Below are 16,434 nucleotides of genomic sequence, written 5' to 3' on the forward strand. Positions count from 1 at the left end.
CCGCCCCCTTCGGGAGGAAGGTATTTATGTCTGCTGAGTTCAAAATGCTTCACTGAATTATTTCACAACTATTTTAAAAACATCGACGTCTGCCTTTTCCTTTACATCTGTAATCAAGATTATTTATATTTTCTGCATATGTATGTTTCTACTTCACTACATCTCAGAGCCAAATATTTTACTTTTCACTCCACTACATTTATTTGATATCTTAAATTAGCCTACTACAATTCATTATATTTGATATTGTTAATCCGAATCTGCAAATGATGATATAGGTACCTCTGTGATTTTTAATAAGACAATCAATCCTGATATTTAATTTATTAATCAAGTAAAGTAAAAAAAAAATCTGAATTAAGTATTGTGATGCTGCAGAAAAATCGCAGCCCACAACTGATATTCAAAAAAAAAAAAAAAAGAAACCCTACACATTTATTTGGTATATGTTCTGCTAAAAAGATCACCCTGTGATGATTTTAATATATTTTTCAATAATTATGAGAATAATTGTGGAAATATGAGAATTACGTCCGTTATCGAGAATACCGGTAATTTTAAATAAAAGATCTGAGTACTTCTTCCACCAGTGGTTATAATACAAAAATAAATTAATTAATTATTTAAAAAAAACATTTAAACACAAAATAAGCGTTTACCTAACGACACAATACCATATCAATATATTAAAATAATATTTAAATAAATACATTAAAAATAAATAAAAACACCGTAAAACCACGCCTTTAAGAGACATTTTTACGGCTGCACCACGTGACCCGGCTGTCAAATATGGCCCCCTCCTTCTGGGTGTGAGAGAAGCGACAGCTGACAAAGGAAAGAAATCTGTCAAAAAAGGACGTCTCCGGTTCATTTTATCACCGCGCCTCCGTCCAGACAACACTGCACTTATGAGGTACGTACGCTTGTCTTTCCCGAACTGGGTTTTATTTCCCTTTCCGGCGCCAGTTTTGCCCTCTGTGTGTGTGGCGTTGTGATAACTCAGCTGTATTTCGCTGTTAGCTCGATGCTGTGCGAGGTTGCAGCATCCTTGGCTTCAGAGGAGACTCGTTTTCTCACGTTGGTGCGGGTTAGCCGAGCTGTATTAGCATGTATGTAACAAATAACTAGAGAAATATTCTTCTTTTCGCCGTATCTGTCACATGAGAGGGCCGACACAACCTTAACAGCTGATTCAGCCCGGCAGAAAGTCAGTCCAACCTCCACACAGGAACAAAAGGTTGCAGCTGATGTAGAAAGAGCACGCATTTTTCCAGAGGTTTCATTCATGTGCTGAGATAGTTGTGTTTATTTCACTTTGACTGGGTGAATGTTCACTATGGCCATAGTTCATGCCGGGAAGCAGATAAAGCATGAGCAAGGTTCACAGTTAGGATAAGCTAAGATGACTCATGGACTCAGTGCACCCAGTCTCCAGAGGTGGAGGGAGACATGGCCCCCTCTTAATATTTATGGTTGCTATCTGCCATCTAAAAGCAAATGAAGCAAATATGCACTCTTGAAGCATTACCAAGACATTTCCACTTAAAATCTGTGCAGAAAAAAACACAATTTAGTGCATAAAAATCACCAGAATGTAGAAAATGTGGAAAGTTACATGTTTTTTCTGGCAGTTGCAAAATGCAAAGCAATTGGCCTCATGCCAGAATATTTTTAAATTCTTGTTATTTTTAATCCTGCATTCAATTTTCAAACTCAATAATCACTTCAAAGTAATGAAATGTGCAATCCATTAGAGAAAAACTGCACGACCTGACCACTCAAACTGTTTGCACCTCAGAGAAAATTAAAAATAGGGAAATCGGCAAGTTCCTCTAAAGCACTCGCACAAGCAACTTAAGGACAAATCTTGAGGGCATGAGGCCCGATGGCTTCAAAGTCATGCATCCACACTGCAGGAAACTTGTAATCAAAGAGGATGAAAGGGTCCAAAGTATGGCTTAAATTCATGAAGCTTGATGACAATTTTATGCTGCTTTTAATCTTAAAATGACAAATTTAAGTTGGAGTGGGCTTAAATTCCAGGAATGTAAGGTATTTTACACTCTACACTTGAGTGGAAATGTGCAGCAAAAAAGGGTTAATATATTTTCTAATAACACTAGAAGGCATGCTAATCAATCGAGAATCAATAGAAAAAATCAATGAGTATCAATAAAATCTCATCACATTAAGGGGTCCTCCCTAAGGACGGGGTTCTTAGGGAGGACCCCTTAATGTGTCCCCCTAAATGTTGAAACCAAACCTTATTTTTATTATATTTTGTTGTGATTTGTGTGTGTCCTTTTGAACTAGAACATCACAGATTTCCACCCTTTTGTTTTTAGACATCCTCAGCAAGTGAAAAGTGGCTGCCAAATGATGAAGTGTGCCAGGGAGAGGAAGTGACAGAAGAGGCCTTCATTGTTGCAGACCATCTGTTCAGACCCACCCTCCCCTCTCCGTCCTCCACCCTGCAGCCATGCAGATCAATGCCGTGCTCGTGGAGTCCTCTGTGGTCCTGGCCGTGCTGCTGTGCGTCCACATGGTGGTGTGGAACCAGCACTCCTGGTGCAGCATCGCCCTCTTCATCCAGGCTTTCTACGTGCAGCACAAATGGGACCGTCTGCTCAGGTCGGGGGGCGCCGTGTTCCAGTTCCGCCCCGCAGCGAACAGCGGCATCGTCCCGGCCTCCATGGTGATGCCTCTACTGGGGCTGGCGCTGAGAGAAAAGTGCTCCGCCTCAGGGAATGTCTACTTTGAGCGCTTCTCCATGGTGGTCACCATCACGGGCATGATGCTGGCTCTCTTTCTCTCCCTGATTGCGCTGGGCATCACCAGACCCGTCCCCACCAACACCTGTGTGATCGCGGGCATGGCCGGCTGCGCGATCCTCTACACGACGAAGCAGACGCTGACCGTCTCCGAGGTCATCGAGGTCTTAGAGGTGCTGCTGATCTTCGTCTATCTCTGCCTGATTGTGCTCTACCTGCTGCCGCGCTGCTTCACGCCCGGAGAGGCGCTCCTCATCGTCGGTGGAATCAGTTTCATCGTCAACCAGCTCATCAAGCGCTCTCTGAACCTTGCAGAGGTCAAAGGTGACCCGGTGAACTATTTCCTGCCGGTCGTAGTGGTGGGCTCGCTGCTGCTGGGAGTTTTCTTCGCCCTGCTCTTCTGCTTCATGGAGTCAGAGACCTGGGTTTCCTCTCTTTTCTTCCACATGATGACGGCCGTTCTGGGTCTGGGAATCCTCATGCCGTGGCTCTCCCTGTTCATCGGTCGCCACCCGCTCATGTGGCTGTTGGACTTTATCACGTTGAACGACAGAAGACTTTGCCTGCTTGGGTACTGGGTGTTTCTGGCGGTCGTGGCCACATGTGTTGTGTTGCACCAGAACTACCAGCGCCAGTCTGGGTCCAAGAAGCATCAAGCCTCGACTGTCGTCCGGAAGTACTTTCATCTGATCGTTGTGGCCACATATGTCCCAGGACTGATTTACGACAGGCAGCTGCTTCACGTGGCGTCTGTGGGTTGCTTGGCGATTTTCTTGTTCCTGGAGTACGTGCGTTACTTTCGGATCCGGCCGCTGGGTCAGCTGCTCAGGCAGCTGCTCACATTGTTCCTGGACGAGCGGGACTCTGGGCCTCTAATCCTGACTCACGTTTACCTGCTGCTGGGCATGTCCCTGCCCATATGGCTGTTCCCTGGGCCCTGCGCCCCTAAAGGGATACTCCCCGGTGCAGGCGGGCTGGTGCCTTATGCAGGTGTGCTGGCCGTGGGGGTCGGAGACACTGTGGCGTCCGTGTTCGGCAGCACCATGGGAGAGATCCGCTGGCCCGGCACCAAGAAAACCATGGAGGGGACTGCGACATCCGTGTTCGCCCAGATCATCGCTGTGGCCATGTTCCTCATCTTTGATGGGAGCATCAATCTGAACTCCACCTACTCGTGGATCGTTGGCTCTATCACTCTGGTGGCCATGTTGGAAGCCTACACATCTCAAATAGACAACCTCTTCCTCCCACTCTACCTCTTCATCCTGCTGTTGCTTTGACTGGACAGATGGCACAAACAAAAACAGATCCCTCCCACTGCCCTCTGCTCTTTCTGGGGGTTAGAAAGAATGATTAATTTGGGGGAAAAAATGTAAGAAACATGAAAAAATATGATTGAAGTCCCTTTAGGAATCAGTGGGCTGATCAGCACAAGAAAAATAATAGTTAAAGGGGACATATTATGCTCATTTTCAGGTCCATGTTTTGTATTTTGGGTTTCTACTTGCCCATGTTTACCTGCTTTATTGTTGTTTTCTCATACTGCCTGTCTGAATATATCTGTATTGACCCTCTGTCTGAAACACAAGAAATTGTCTCTTTAAGTCCTCCTCACAAAAAAGGCTCTGTCTGCTCTGATTGGTCAGTATTTCCAGGAGAAATAACGCCTTCAGGACCTTCTGCCAGAAAGCCTTTCTAAGACGGTTAATGTTGTGAAAGGTTCTATTTTGACCCTAAACCTTACGATGTAATTGTGGTCCCTAAACCTAATATGCGTTCAATTTGAACTGGGAAGTCAAAGTTCTAGTCCTGGATCGCCCCCTAAAGTCTGATTTTTGACTTGCAAACTCAGAAGAACCTCACCACCTCAACCTCATAATCCAATATAGTTGCTCCACACATTAATAGTAGTTAAAGCAGTACAAATGTATGGTTTATAAGCACTTATGTTAATTATTATCTTAATTGTGTCATTAAATCAATCAATTAAAACTTCTCTTTGTGGACACACTGCCACAATATTTGTATGCGCCAAATACGGCATAATGCATTTATCAACTGGTATTGCCTCTAATGGCTAATCTGGCTTGATGTAAACCCCATTTTTTCCAACCCTGTAAAATAATGGTATCAAAACTTGTACTGAAATGCAGTTATCTCGGGTGTGACGTTATTGCCAGCTCTGACTTCCAATGTCTGAGGTAAATGGGACGCGGCACTTACCAAAATGCAACTGAAAACTGTAAAAAACATAACGGAAAATAATAAGTCGACTAAGTCTGGTATATCGCAGACAAAACCCCCAGTCTTCTCTGTAACAAGTCCTGTTTTTGACCCTTTTATCCACCACAAGTCTTTTCTGTACTTTGTCGCTTATACTACTACAAAAGCTTTCTGGCAAAAGGCGTATCTCCTATGTGCTTAAGCCGTGTAAATACCTGTTTTCTGATTTAGGCAGCCCCCAAAAGTGAATCTCATTTAACAGTTTGTAGGTTGGTAACAACTCCAGAGTTTTTCATAATATGTCCCCTTTAGGAGCTGACTGCTTCATCAAGCCAGGTAGTTGTTTCAAAAAACCAATGGGGAGCAAAAAAAAAAATTTGCTCCTTCCTTTATGTGGCAGCAGACATGATGTTCGCATGACATCACAGTCTGTGACCCTCAGATCACAAGTCATTCTAGTATTGGTTGCTTTGAGGAACGAGACGATCATTTCAGAATATACGCTACAAAGAAACGTGAGTTGCTCGATATTCTTTGCGTCTACAGTGACAGCGCTGGTGTTTGGTTTCTGTGACACTAACAACTCTTGAATTATGCAACAGGAGACGAGCAGACAAGTGGATAAATGTCCTTAAAACACTTCCGGACAGCACAGACGCTGCTAAATGACACATCTTTGATCACCAATGAGAACGTTTTTCCTATCTTGTCCCTTTTTTTTGCAAACGGATACACACCTTTGTATTGCCTTTGAAGAACATTATTTAAAGTTAGCTTATTGATATGTCTTTTTCTTGATCAACGTTTTTGTTATTAGATTATTTTGCCTCCCCGATGGCAATATGAAAGACTGAACTGCTGAAAGTATTTGCCTTAAGAAGTATATTTTCTATCACACATTACCTGCTATTGTAGATGAAAGCATGACGGCCCGTCTCAACTCTTCTTTATAAGGGCTGATTTATACTTCAGTATGGCAGAAACTCACTATGCTCTTGCATGACACTAATGTGAAAATCAGTACTGTAACATGTACACAGGTAACCTACAGAATATTTTGTTTGAGGTTTGATGGGACCCCTTAATAGGTACACTTAATCTATACATTTCCTTGTGATACTGAGCCTTCAAACCTGCATATTTTTGGATTCTGTAGATATGCTTTGGGCCAAAATGATGAACAAAGGCCATTTCCTTTTTTAAAGCAACTTTCTTTTGCAACAATGTCTCAATTTTACTGAATATTTGCTTTATAGAAATGTCATCAGGTTTCATCTCATCATTCTTAGATGAGGATCAGTTCAATTTAGAACCTGAAATTTTGTTTTCAGCATGAATTATTTAACGGCCTTATGGTTTATGTTGATCTGTAATTGGTGTTTTTTTTATGTTGTAACAATTTATCAGCATGATCTTACTAGTACGTTGTTTTTGCCATCATCCTTACATTTAGAAAAATGTAATATTGCATGTTGAGTGCATCAGAGAAGAAAGATAAAACTGAAATGCCTCCTATTTTATTCAATTTGAGAAGCAGAAACTGTGTGGAGAGATTGAAAAACAATTATTTGGTTTCTCAGTTTGATTTTTAACTTAAGAGGTTTGGATATCATTGTTGATAGTCATTCACAGAAATTTTAGTAGTTTATCCATTTAAGTTGTGTCTTAACATGAACATACTTGAAAATAGAATTGCTTATCGTTTGTCTGTATAAAAATAGGAATCTGCCATCTTGTTTTGACATAAATTTGAAAAGATGACAATGAAGAAGAATGAGAATGTTAATGAGGAGCTGCTGAATAAATGTGTTAAATTGTGACGTTTCCATGGAAAGTTGATCAAAAAGTTAAAAAATGTTTACTATTAATTTTCTTGTAATTTAAAAACATTGATATATTCATTAACTTGTACTGTGGCTCAGAGAAACAGCTGGTGTTCTAGAGGATAGAAAACAAGCCATGAAACATGGCGCCACATTTTCTGTGGTAATAACCGTTCATACGTTCAGAAAAGATCTTCTGTCTTTCCTTGAACTGCAGCGGCAATAAAAGATCCTTCATTTAGTGTAGAGAGGCGGGAAAGGGAGCTCTTCAGTGGGCTGCAACCTTTAAAGATCAAACAGAAGGAAACATGTTTTAGTGAGAGATAAGTTTCTGCCAAAAGTTGGATTCCTAAGAAATAAGCACACCTTCACACACCTGCTGCAGCTCGTCTTGAACTAGTATGAGTATAAGCTTACAGTGTAATGTTATCCAACTTTATAGCTACTAATATTTATTGTTCCAACAGACATCTGATTGACTACCTGTACCTAATGGTTTAAAGCTCTATTCATAAAACAAGGGAAGCACTTGTCAGATGAGGGAGGAAATATTAAAAAAAACTTTTATTCTAGGGGCTACATGATTTAAAAAAGCAAACATGTTTTGACAAAAAGGGGTTTAAAATAGATGCTCTGATGAAGACCTTGTGTTACTAAATTCATTTTTTTAAATGATGTTTTTTAGGGTTCTGATGTCATGGAAAGTAAATAACATGAAGTACGTTTATTTAAGTATTAAATATTGTACTTTTAACGCACTACATTTATTTGATTAATTCAGTTATGAGCTGTGGTGGAAAAATATTATATATATAGTATTCAAATCTTTTAGTAGTTAACAGTAAAAGTACTAATACCACACTGTGAAATTACTCCACTACAAGTAAATTCAAAACTTATTTAAGTAAAAGTACAAAAGTATCAGCATCAAAATGTACTTAAAGTATCAAAAGTATTTGTTATACAAAAATATACTGGTATGAGGTTTAATTAAAAAAAAAAAAAAGATCATGAAAAATTGATCATGATTGTATGTTAAATCTTGAACTGTAAAGTAACTAAAGCTGGCAGCTTAATGTAGTGGAGCAAAAAGTACAACATTTGCCTTAAAATTTAGTGGAGTAAATGATCAGAGCACTTTTTCAACCACTGACAGCAGAACTAATATAGTAATATTAGTTACACAGTAATATCTAGAGTGACATTAGCCACAATGAGCTACTGGAAAAGCCAGACCAAGTAAGAACTGCATTAGTGTAGAGTTAAGCAGAATTAAGGTGTGTTTTATTGCGTATAACATCAGCTTATTTAAATTGTGACATCCATCTGCTTGAAAAACCCGATTAACATAAAATCCTGAAATAAAAGAAACACCACAAAGTCACCTGACTGTAATAAACTCACCAGTTGTCCGGGCTCCAGCGGGTGTCCTGGCTCTCCATGACGTGGAAGGTGTAGACGTGGCGAGAGTCCTCTGAGGTGTTTTCAGCACTGCGATGCACCACCTCCCCGTGGATCAGGACTACACCACCTGAAAGATGAATGATGAAAGGTTGATTGGTAAATTGGAAATCTGAAACAGCTGACCCACTCTAATGGCTTTGTCTGTTATTGTAATTGAACACGGCGATAAAATCTCTGTTTTTTAATCTATAAAGTCAGTGTATATGCTGATGATGCTCCACTCTCCAGTGTCAAAAAATAATGGCTATCAACATTCAATTTAGAATATTTTCTAAAAACTAGCAAATCCTCAACAGTTGCAGATTAGTTAAAGACTGGAAATGGGGAAACAGCTGGATGAGCTGCTGGAGAATGTCTTACATTCTTGACAAGAAAAACTTCCAAACTATTTCTTTAAATGGCACAATGAAATGCTTATTGTGCTTATAGATAATCTACCGAACTTGGCTTGAACTCTCTGAATGCATGACCATTACCTGTACTTCTACACAGTACAGTATATGCCCAATACAACCTTTCAGTCAGAAAGTATTTAAAATGAGCAATTTCAATTACCCACTTGAATACTTCAAGACAAACCTTTTTTGACAGGTGCAGCAACAAACTTCTCATCGTCGAAGGTTTTCTCTCGACCGACAAAGTCTGTCATGGGAAAGGTGCCCTTTGGGGTTCGCACCATACGCCGAGTAATACCACCTGGGTATAAAAATGTAATCACACAGTATGAAAGACAGAAAAAACACTGGCTAGAAGTAACAGTGCAGAGTTAGTAATATGTGAGCTTACTGTTCTGTGTACCCGGGATAAACCACAGGCAGCCATTGTTAACAGTGGCATCTTCCAGTGCGATCCACAGCCCCATAACTCTGCCCAGAGGCTCCGTGTTCAGGAAGGTGGCGTCTTGATGTGGTGTCACTGAAAAAAAGAAGATATCTCATGGAAAGAATGTTGGAGTTTTACATACAGAGTTCTGTATTTTTACCTCTGTCAGAGATTAAATTTGTTTGTTTGTCTGCTGTGATTACAGAAAAATATACTGGCCTGTTAATGAAACTAGGTGGGAGTATGTAGCATGGGCAAAGGATTAAACTATTAAATTTTGATTATTTTCCTTGTTCTTCATTGTCAAAGAAATACTGGAAACACAATCAATATGTTGTTTATGCTCTAAGCAATAAAATGTAATGTCATTTTTTGTAGTGTCCGTGTTCTTTTAACATTACAAATCAGCTCATAAACACACTGAAGTTGGAAGAACTTCCCAACTCGATTAAATGGGACCATCTGAGGAGCAGGTAAAGAAACACACAGGAAAAAAGTAGTCAAACAGAATATCTGTTGGGTTTTATTGATAAAGTCAGTTTATATGCTGATGATGCTCCACTCTCCAAGTGCAACTCTAGTTTTTAAATAAATGTGACTTTTCTTACCTTCTCCACCAATGCCTGGTTGCTGGAAAAGAGAGAAAGAAAAAATATTTATCCACCCAAATAGCATCATCTGATACTAGATAGACAGATCAATATATTTGAATGCTTTACCTTAAAAATGAACATGCTCTGCAGGACCACAGGACTGACGAGACCCAGCTTCTTGGCTATTCCCTAAAAGAACATTTAATATGAGTTGTTGGTTATTCTGTGACTCAGTACATCATTCTCTCTGATATTCATCAGCTCACTCACCTGGATTTTGGGTGAATGTGTAACTTTTTTGTACAACGGCTCATAGGCATGTAGTGCTAAAAGAAGAAAAACTTGAATTAGTTATCGGTAAGCTTTTTGTGAATGATGTTTTGCAAAATTAGATTTGAGGTCTCACCATGTCCAACTTTATTTACTGACCGCTGTTTTGGTACGATGAATTCCCCTACAGGACAAGAATGTTTTAACCATCTAAATATATATTACATTTCTATACATATATAGAAAATATGGGAAATAACTCAGTAGAGCTCAGCTTTTACCTTTGTCGTCAAAAACTCCTTTCTCAAAGAAAAAGCGGATCTTGTCTCCACTGGTAATAAAATAGTCAGCATTTCCCTGCAGGTCAAAAGGTTAACATCAGTCATCTGATCCAGCAGGGAACGACTGTATTACAACACACTGACACTGACCAGACTGTTGACATAAGCGTTTGCTATTAGCCTGAAAGAACGGGCACTGAGGATCGAGGTAAACACACTGTGTGAGTCTGGTCATGAAGGATACACACACACACACACACACACACACACACACACACACACACACACACGCACAGACACAAACACACACACACACACACACACACACACACACACACACACACACTCTTTCTGTGTTTAATGAACATAAGTTGGAACCTTACCTGCATCTTTTAGTGCAATATGATGGAAAGCATGTGAAAGAAGTATTGTGGGATTAAACAGTGAGTCACTGACATCGTTAAATACTCATGTGCACGAGGGATGTCCTTGACTAAAGAAAGTCTTAGTTGAGTTTCTCATGCACCACTTAGAGATGAAAAGCACCACTTTAAATCTTAAGTTTATCACAGATGCGCTCAGTTTATCACAGATGCGCTCATAAGATTTTTGGAAATAAGTCATTCAGCATGAAAAACCCCTATAAAAAAATAACCAATTAACTGAAGAAATCAAGTAAGACCAAAACTAAGACCACTGTGCATCAGTTCACCTGTTCTTTGAGCTGCTCATCATGATAGGTGGAGAAGGTGATCCGGCAGTGTTCCGGTACGTCCATCCGGTCCACTATCTCCACCATCCTTTGCCTCAGCTCATCACACTCCTGAGAGGTCAGCAGCCCGTCCAGAACCACATACCCATCCTCCATGTACTACAGAGAGAGCTGGGTCAGTACTTACAGTGCTGAAGCAATTATTGAGGATGATGCTTTGTTTTCTCAAATTTGATATTTGTTAGATAGATAGATAGATAGATAGATAGATAGATAGATAGATAGATAGATAGATAGATAGATAGATAGATAGATCAAATCTAGGCTCAAATGTTTAGCATTTACACACTCAACATAGAATTCTCTATTTAGTAGTAGCATATTGTGACCATAAATACATGGAGTCTTGGGTTTGAATGTTTCACTTACTGTAAATCATTTAGTTTTAGTTAAGATTTGGAATAAGCTGAGCCACTCTTACACAAAGACACTCATTCAGTCATGTAGTAGAGGAATCTTTGTTTCCTTAAAATTAAGTCCAACTTTGGGTCAGTTGGGCAGCATTTGTATATTTTAATTACATAATTAAAGGCGAAATGTGAAAAATTATCATTGCAATTTCCAAAAACCAAGGTGAAGCTGCCACAATATTTTTTTCAATTTAAATAACAGAAAAACAAACAAATCCAGCGACATTTAATCTACTATCACAAAAAAACAACAGATAAATCCAGGAAATAAGAGGACATGTGACATGTTTTACTTGATAAATGGCTCAAACTCTTGCTTGACTTTTATTATATTCCATTCCACAGTGTAGTAGAGGGATCGTTAACCCCCCGAGGGAAAATCTACATACTATACATTCTCAGTTCAGTTGTTGTGTTGCTTGAAGCACTTTGTGACATCTGTTGAAAAATGTACTAACTTCACAAAGTAAAGTCTCTCTCAGTATTTCTCCTGCTTGTGTCCATGCTTAAAGTAGTATAAGAAGAAACAAGTGCTCTGAAACGTCTACATAAATAATGGCAAATGTACTCTAACAGGCAGACCTGGTGCTTCTCACAGCAAGAATAAACAGACATGGCTCGTGTAGACTTTAACTTTACAGGCCACTTGTGGCTGCAGCATGTTATGCAATCAGCCTGAAACACTGTCACATAAACTACATATATATAAACAATACAATCCTGCAGAAATACGATAGTGTACACAAAAAATGTGACAACACGGTATTACAGACACTTTTTGTGTGAATAATAGTCTAACTAACGATGCATTTGCAAGTTCACTTAAAGTGCAGGATCTCAGTTAGCTACAGCTCACTGTGTCTTATGTAACATTTTCATGTAAAGCCCACCTTTTGCACGTCCCGATCTGTCATGAAATCCATGCTTGTTTGCTCGGAGAGGTCCAGCAGCTCCTCGGACACAGACGAGTAGATATCATCCGGGTAAACAGCCAGCAGCGCTGATTTCCGACCATGTGATATGTCCGAGTCAATTAAAGTGTAACCACGCACAGAGGCTGTAATAGGATTGTCTAAGGATTGGACTCTTTCGTTGCAACACACAGAGGCTCATAAACCCTGTGCATTGATGTGCTGTAGTAGCACAACATGAACGCTAGATGTCGCTCGTGTCTTTGCTGTAAACATTGAGATGAAAACAGATAAACTACAGCGCCATCTAGTGGCCACTCGGAGTATTGACTAGGCTTGGATATAGTGCTAATTTAAGTAAACAGTAAAAAGGTAATTTTATCAATCGGACTCCCTACTAGGGCTGCAGCTAATTATTATTTTGATTATGGATTATTCTGCGGATTATTTTGTCAATAAATTATTTGGTCCAATAAAATGTCAGCTAATAATAATAAAAACATTTCCATCACTGTTCATCAATGTGCTGTTTTTTCATGAAGAAATGGTCTATTAGCCTTCTTCTCACTGAAAGAAAAAACATCCACCAGATGAGGAATTAAGACTCTTTGCAACAGGATTTAGTGTTTAGTGTTTATTTCATTAACATGTGTCAGAATGGTACAAAAAGTAGCGTCTGAACATTAGGAAATAAAGTTCAGTTGTCCATTGTTACAGACATCCCGCTTAAAAAGCCAGTGATCAGTCCACTTGGCAACAATTAATTAATAAAGGCCTTGTCACATGTGATACTGGCGGTGCTGATTAAAACAAGTCTTTCCATCCAGTTTACAGTTTATGTTCAACCATGATTGCTGCGAGGGGTTAAGTGGGTGGCGTTCAGTATGGCTATAATGCACACAAGTTCAGCATCGACAAACTCATGCTGCAAGATGAAATGGATGTGAACCCCCGAAAAAAACATTGTCATATATCCCTGATCTACAGGCACCAGAATACAGAGATGAATTAATCATACATAGTAAATACAATCATGTATTTAAAACAAAACATTTTATACAGTGGTAGAGATTAGCTGTCAATGCAATCATGGCAGTTTTTTATTTTTTATTTTGAGAATGTGGTTTCTGGGTTCAAGTGAAATGGTATGTGACTGTCCAAAAATGTACACACTTCAGAAATATTACAGACTATTAACAGTGGACCGGAGGGTGAGCTCACCTCCATTTACAGTACGTCAGATTGTCTGTTCAGTTGTGGAATCCTGTTTTGTTTTTTGGGGGGAAAGGAGCTACATCCTAAGAAATCAGCATCTTGGCATCTGCTGTAAAACCTTCTGTGAAGCCAAATGAGTTAATCCTCGTTAAAAATAAACACACTGTTTCACACAAATTACACTACTTAAGGCATACATAACATAAATACAGATCATTTTTTTCAAATAAACTCTGGAGAGGCAACACAAAAGTTCAAACAAAACTTTTTTTGGTGTAGAGTAAAAAAAAACATTAAAATGTGCACATTTCTATTCATCTATCTATATTGTTTTGGTGTCATTTTTTCTGATTGATATATAAGCTGTAGAGATGTCTTCCTTCTCTCCAGTAAAATGGAACTAGATGGCTTGTCTTGCTCAAAGTACCAAAAAAACCTATCTAAAAGAACTCAACAGCAACATCTATTTCCAGAAATCATGGCTTGATTAATCAAGATAATTCAATTTGTTGTGAGCAGTCTCGTGTAGGAACTAGTTTATTTCTGGTATGGTTCAATAGTTCCTACATGAAACTGCTAACAATTAAAAATATGCTTGTTTTGATTTTGGGGTGAACTGTCCCTTTAAGGTGTTCAGATGAGAATGATTAGCTTCTGACGTGATACTTATTCAAGTGCTCGCCTAGGAGTTTTCAAGGAACCATGGGGCATTTTATTAGTCACTTATATTTCCTCCTTTTGTTGCTCTGCAATGGCTAAGTGACCTCAGCTCAGACCTTTCCCCCGACTCACTGACGCTGACGTGCAGGAAAAAGGGAGTCTGGCTGCATGTTTTAATGTGTGCTCATCTTGTGAGTCACAGGGAAGTGACTGTCGGGGACTGTATGGCTGTAGTCAGAGCTCTGGAGGTCAGAACAAAAGGGGTATTTGCGGATAGAAATCCAAATGTTAGCAGGAAAAAGTGCGAGTCAGAATTATTTTGCTGTCGTGATGCTGATGTAGACTGACTGAGATGGATCTAAAATGGAGATATATCAATATGTGTACAGTCATTTCAGCAAATCCAAGGTGTGAACGGCTTCCCAGTGATGCCCTGAGAAAGATTCTATGGCACTCTCAAATGTTAAGTTAAATATACTATACTAACTGCTGTACCAAGGATAAAATCAGGGTTAAATCCAGGTCAGAAAAAGTATATATAGCTGTGGCTATCAAACTTCTAATGACCTACAAGTTAAGGCCAACAGACACTTGATACAATAACTGACTGGCATTGTTTGAACGTCCTAATTTGACACTCTGTGGTGCACTGCAGGAGGGAGATTTTTAGTGTCAGCAGCTATGGCAACTGCACTGCACCACTACAATGAGCCATGTTACCATATCAAATTTACTTTGGAATGACATACACGTCATCCTTCAACTTGTCCCTATATCAATGGCCAGCTACTGCACTGGAAAATGTAGATTTTGCATGCTATTTGCATTCATTGTTTGGCATCCCACAGGTCCGTATCCACAGAGTGTCGTGAAAAACATGTTTTGGCTCTTTCTTGGCACCACATATATTAAACCAGAGCAGACATATCCAAGTCGAGATGCCGCTTAAAAGGGATAGTTTGGATTTTTTCAAGGTGGTTTGTAGAAGTACTTATTCAAATTGGGTGTACCACTTAAATTGTTGGCGGAAGCAGGCAGGAGTACAGGCACACAAGCTAAGCAATGTACCGCTATGGATGGATGCTGCAGCAAAACATATTTTAGCCAACTACGAAAAAATTAAAAATACTTTTCACTCCTTTACCAAACCCCATCTATGCTCACTTTAAACCACCAGACTCCATTGACAAAATCAGTAATTTTATCTCCTAGAACAAGAGTTGCTTCATTAATCAGTTAGTTTGTTTGTGTTTCCGTCTGACTTTGTTTTTTTAAATGCTTAGTTTGGATTCACGAGTTACACAACTACACAGACAAACAAACAAACAAATCGATCGAGGCAGCGGTAGACCAGCAACTCTGCAGCAGCTCTGTGAGGTAAAAGTACTGGTTTTGTCAAAGAGTCTGGTGGCTTTAAAGGCAGCATAGTTGGATATAATGGCTTTAGTTCACTGTCAGAAAGGGCAGTCTGATGGCAAGGTAAAAATGTGGAAATATTCTAATAATAGCATAACTTTAAACTGAAATAGATTTTTTATAGGAGGCTTCTTTTACATGGCTGAAATATGTTTTGACTGCCATCTACTGCAAGTAATACACTGACTATGGATAAAACCTCAAACAACACCACTTTAGAAAATCTAAACTATCCCTTTAAAAAAATGTTATCTAAAAAGTTTACAGAATACATGCTGGAAAAGCTCAGATTTCTGGTGTACCTTTTTGCTTTGTCCGTGACCTTTGCTTACAAGGTCGAAACTGGTTGCTCGTCAACACATTCAGGAATGAGGCTCTTCCTTTAGAACAGGAGCAATTTACTAATGACCCCTAGAAGGGCATTTAGATTCAGCTGGGGCCTCAGTGAAACAAAGGTGCAATTGTATTATTACAGTGAAACTTCTCTTACATATCTTTAAAAAGCCAAAATCGAAAAGAAACAGCTGGTAACAATAATGCCACATACCATCCGACTGATATGTATGAAACAAAGATGTTAAACAATTTAAGTTATACATTTTACAACACATGAAAAAAACAAGTCATGAACGTGATGTTTGTGATCATTAACAGGGCATACAGCTTGTAAAAGATAAGGCCATATTAGCAACGAGATGCCTGGCTGGAGTAAACGTAGCAGGGTTACTCCAAATGATGCTATTAAATCCAAGGTCTTAACAAGAAAAGTGTTTCATGTTGCACTAATTTGGACCATGAAT

General features: G+C 39.3%; 2 protein-coding genes across 2 annotated transcripts; one reads left to right on the plus strand and one right to left on the minus strand.

The window, feature by feature from the left end:
* Positions 1-546: 546 nt before the first annotated feature.
* Positions 547-6,817, plus strand: dolk (dolichol kinase). Its single transcript, XM_059358683.1, has 2 exons — positions 547-916; positions 2,349-6,817. The coding sequence occupies exon 2, from the start codon at positions 2,483-2,485 to the stop codon at positions 4,052-4,054; it is 1,572 nt and encodes a 523-aa protein (XP_059214666.1). The 5' UTR covers positions 547-916; positions 2,349-2,482; the 3' UTR covers positions 4,055-6,817.
* On the minus strand, positions 6,344-12,534 carry phyhd1 (phytanoyl-CoA dioxygenase domain containing 1). Its single transcript, XM_059358684.1, has 11 exons — positions 12,323-12,534; positions 10,963-11,121; positions 10,251-10,326; positions 10,106-10,153; positions 9,970-10,025; positions 9,826-9,888; positions 9,715-9,736; positions 9,071-9,199; positions 8,864-8,980; positions 8,225-8,351; positions 6,344-7,103 (listed from the first exon to the last, which is right to left on the minus strand). Exons 1-11 carry the CDS (start codon positions 12,353-12,355, stop codon positions 7,055-7,057), a joined length of 879 nt encoding a protein of 292 aa, XP_059214667.1. The 5' UTR covers positions 12,356-12,534; the 3' UTR covers positions 6,344-7,054.
* Between the last annotated feature and the right edge of the window lie 3,900 nt (positions 12,535-16,434).

This window comes from Centropristis striata, chromosome 19 (genome assembly GCF_030273125.1).
Source record: "Centropristis striata isolate RG_2023a ecotype Rhode Island chromosome 19, C.striata_1.0, whole genome shotgun sequence".
Classification (NCBI taxonomy): domain Eukaryota; kingdom Metazoa; phylum Chordata; class Actinopteri; order Perciformes; family Serranidae; genus Centropristis; species Centropristis striata.

Bases quoted from the DNA above. Each gene is read 5' to 3' on its own strand.
- phyhd1 (XM_059358684.1), bottom strand. From the start codon at position 12,355: ATGGATTTCATGACAGATCGGGACGTGCAAAAG. The intron at 10,026-10,105 runs GTGAGACCTCAA...TTCTTCTTTTAG, and splicing joins AGTAAATAAAGTTGGACATG to CACTACATGCCTATGAGCCG. The intron at 9,737-9,825 runs GTAAAGCATTCA...TCTCTTTTCCAG, and splicing joins AGAGCATGTTCATTTTTAAG to CAACCAGGCATTGGTGGAGA.
- dolk (XM_059358683.1), top strand. From the start codon at position 2,483: ATGCAGATCAATGCCGTGCTCGTGGAGTCCTCTGTGGTCCTGGCCGTG.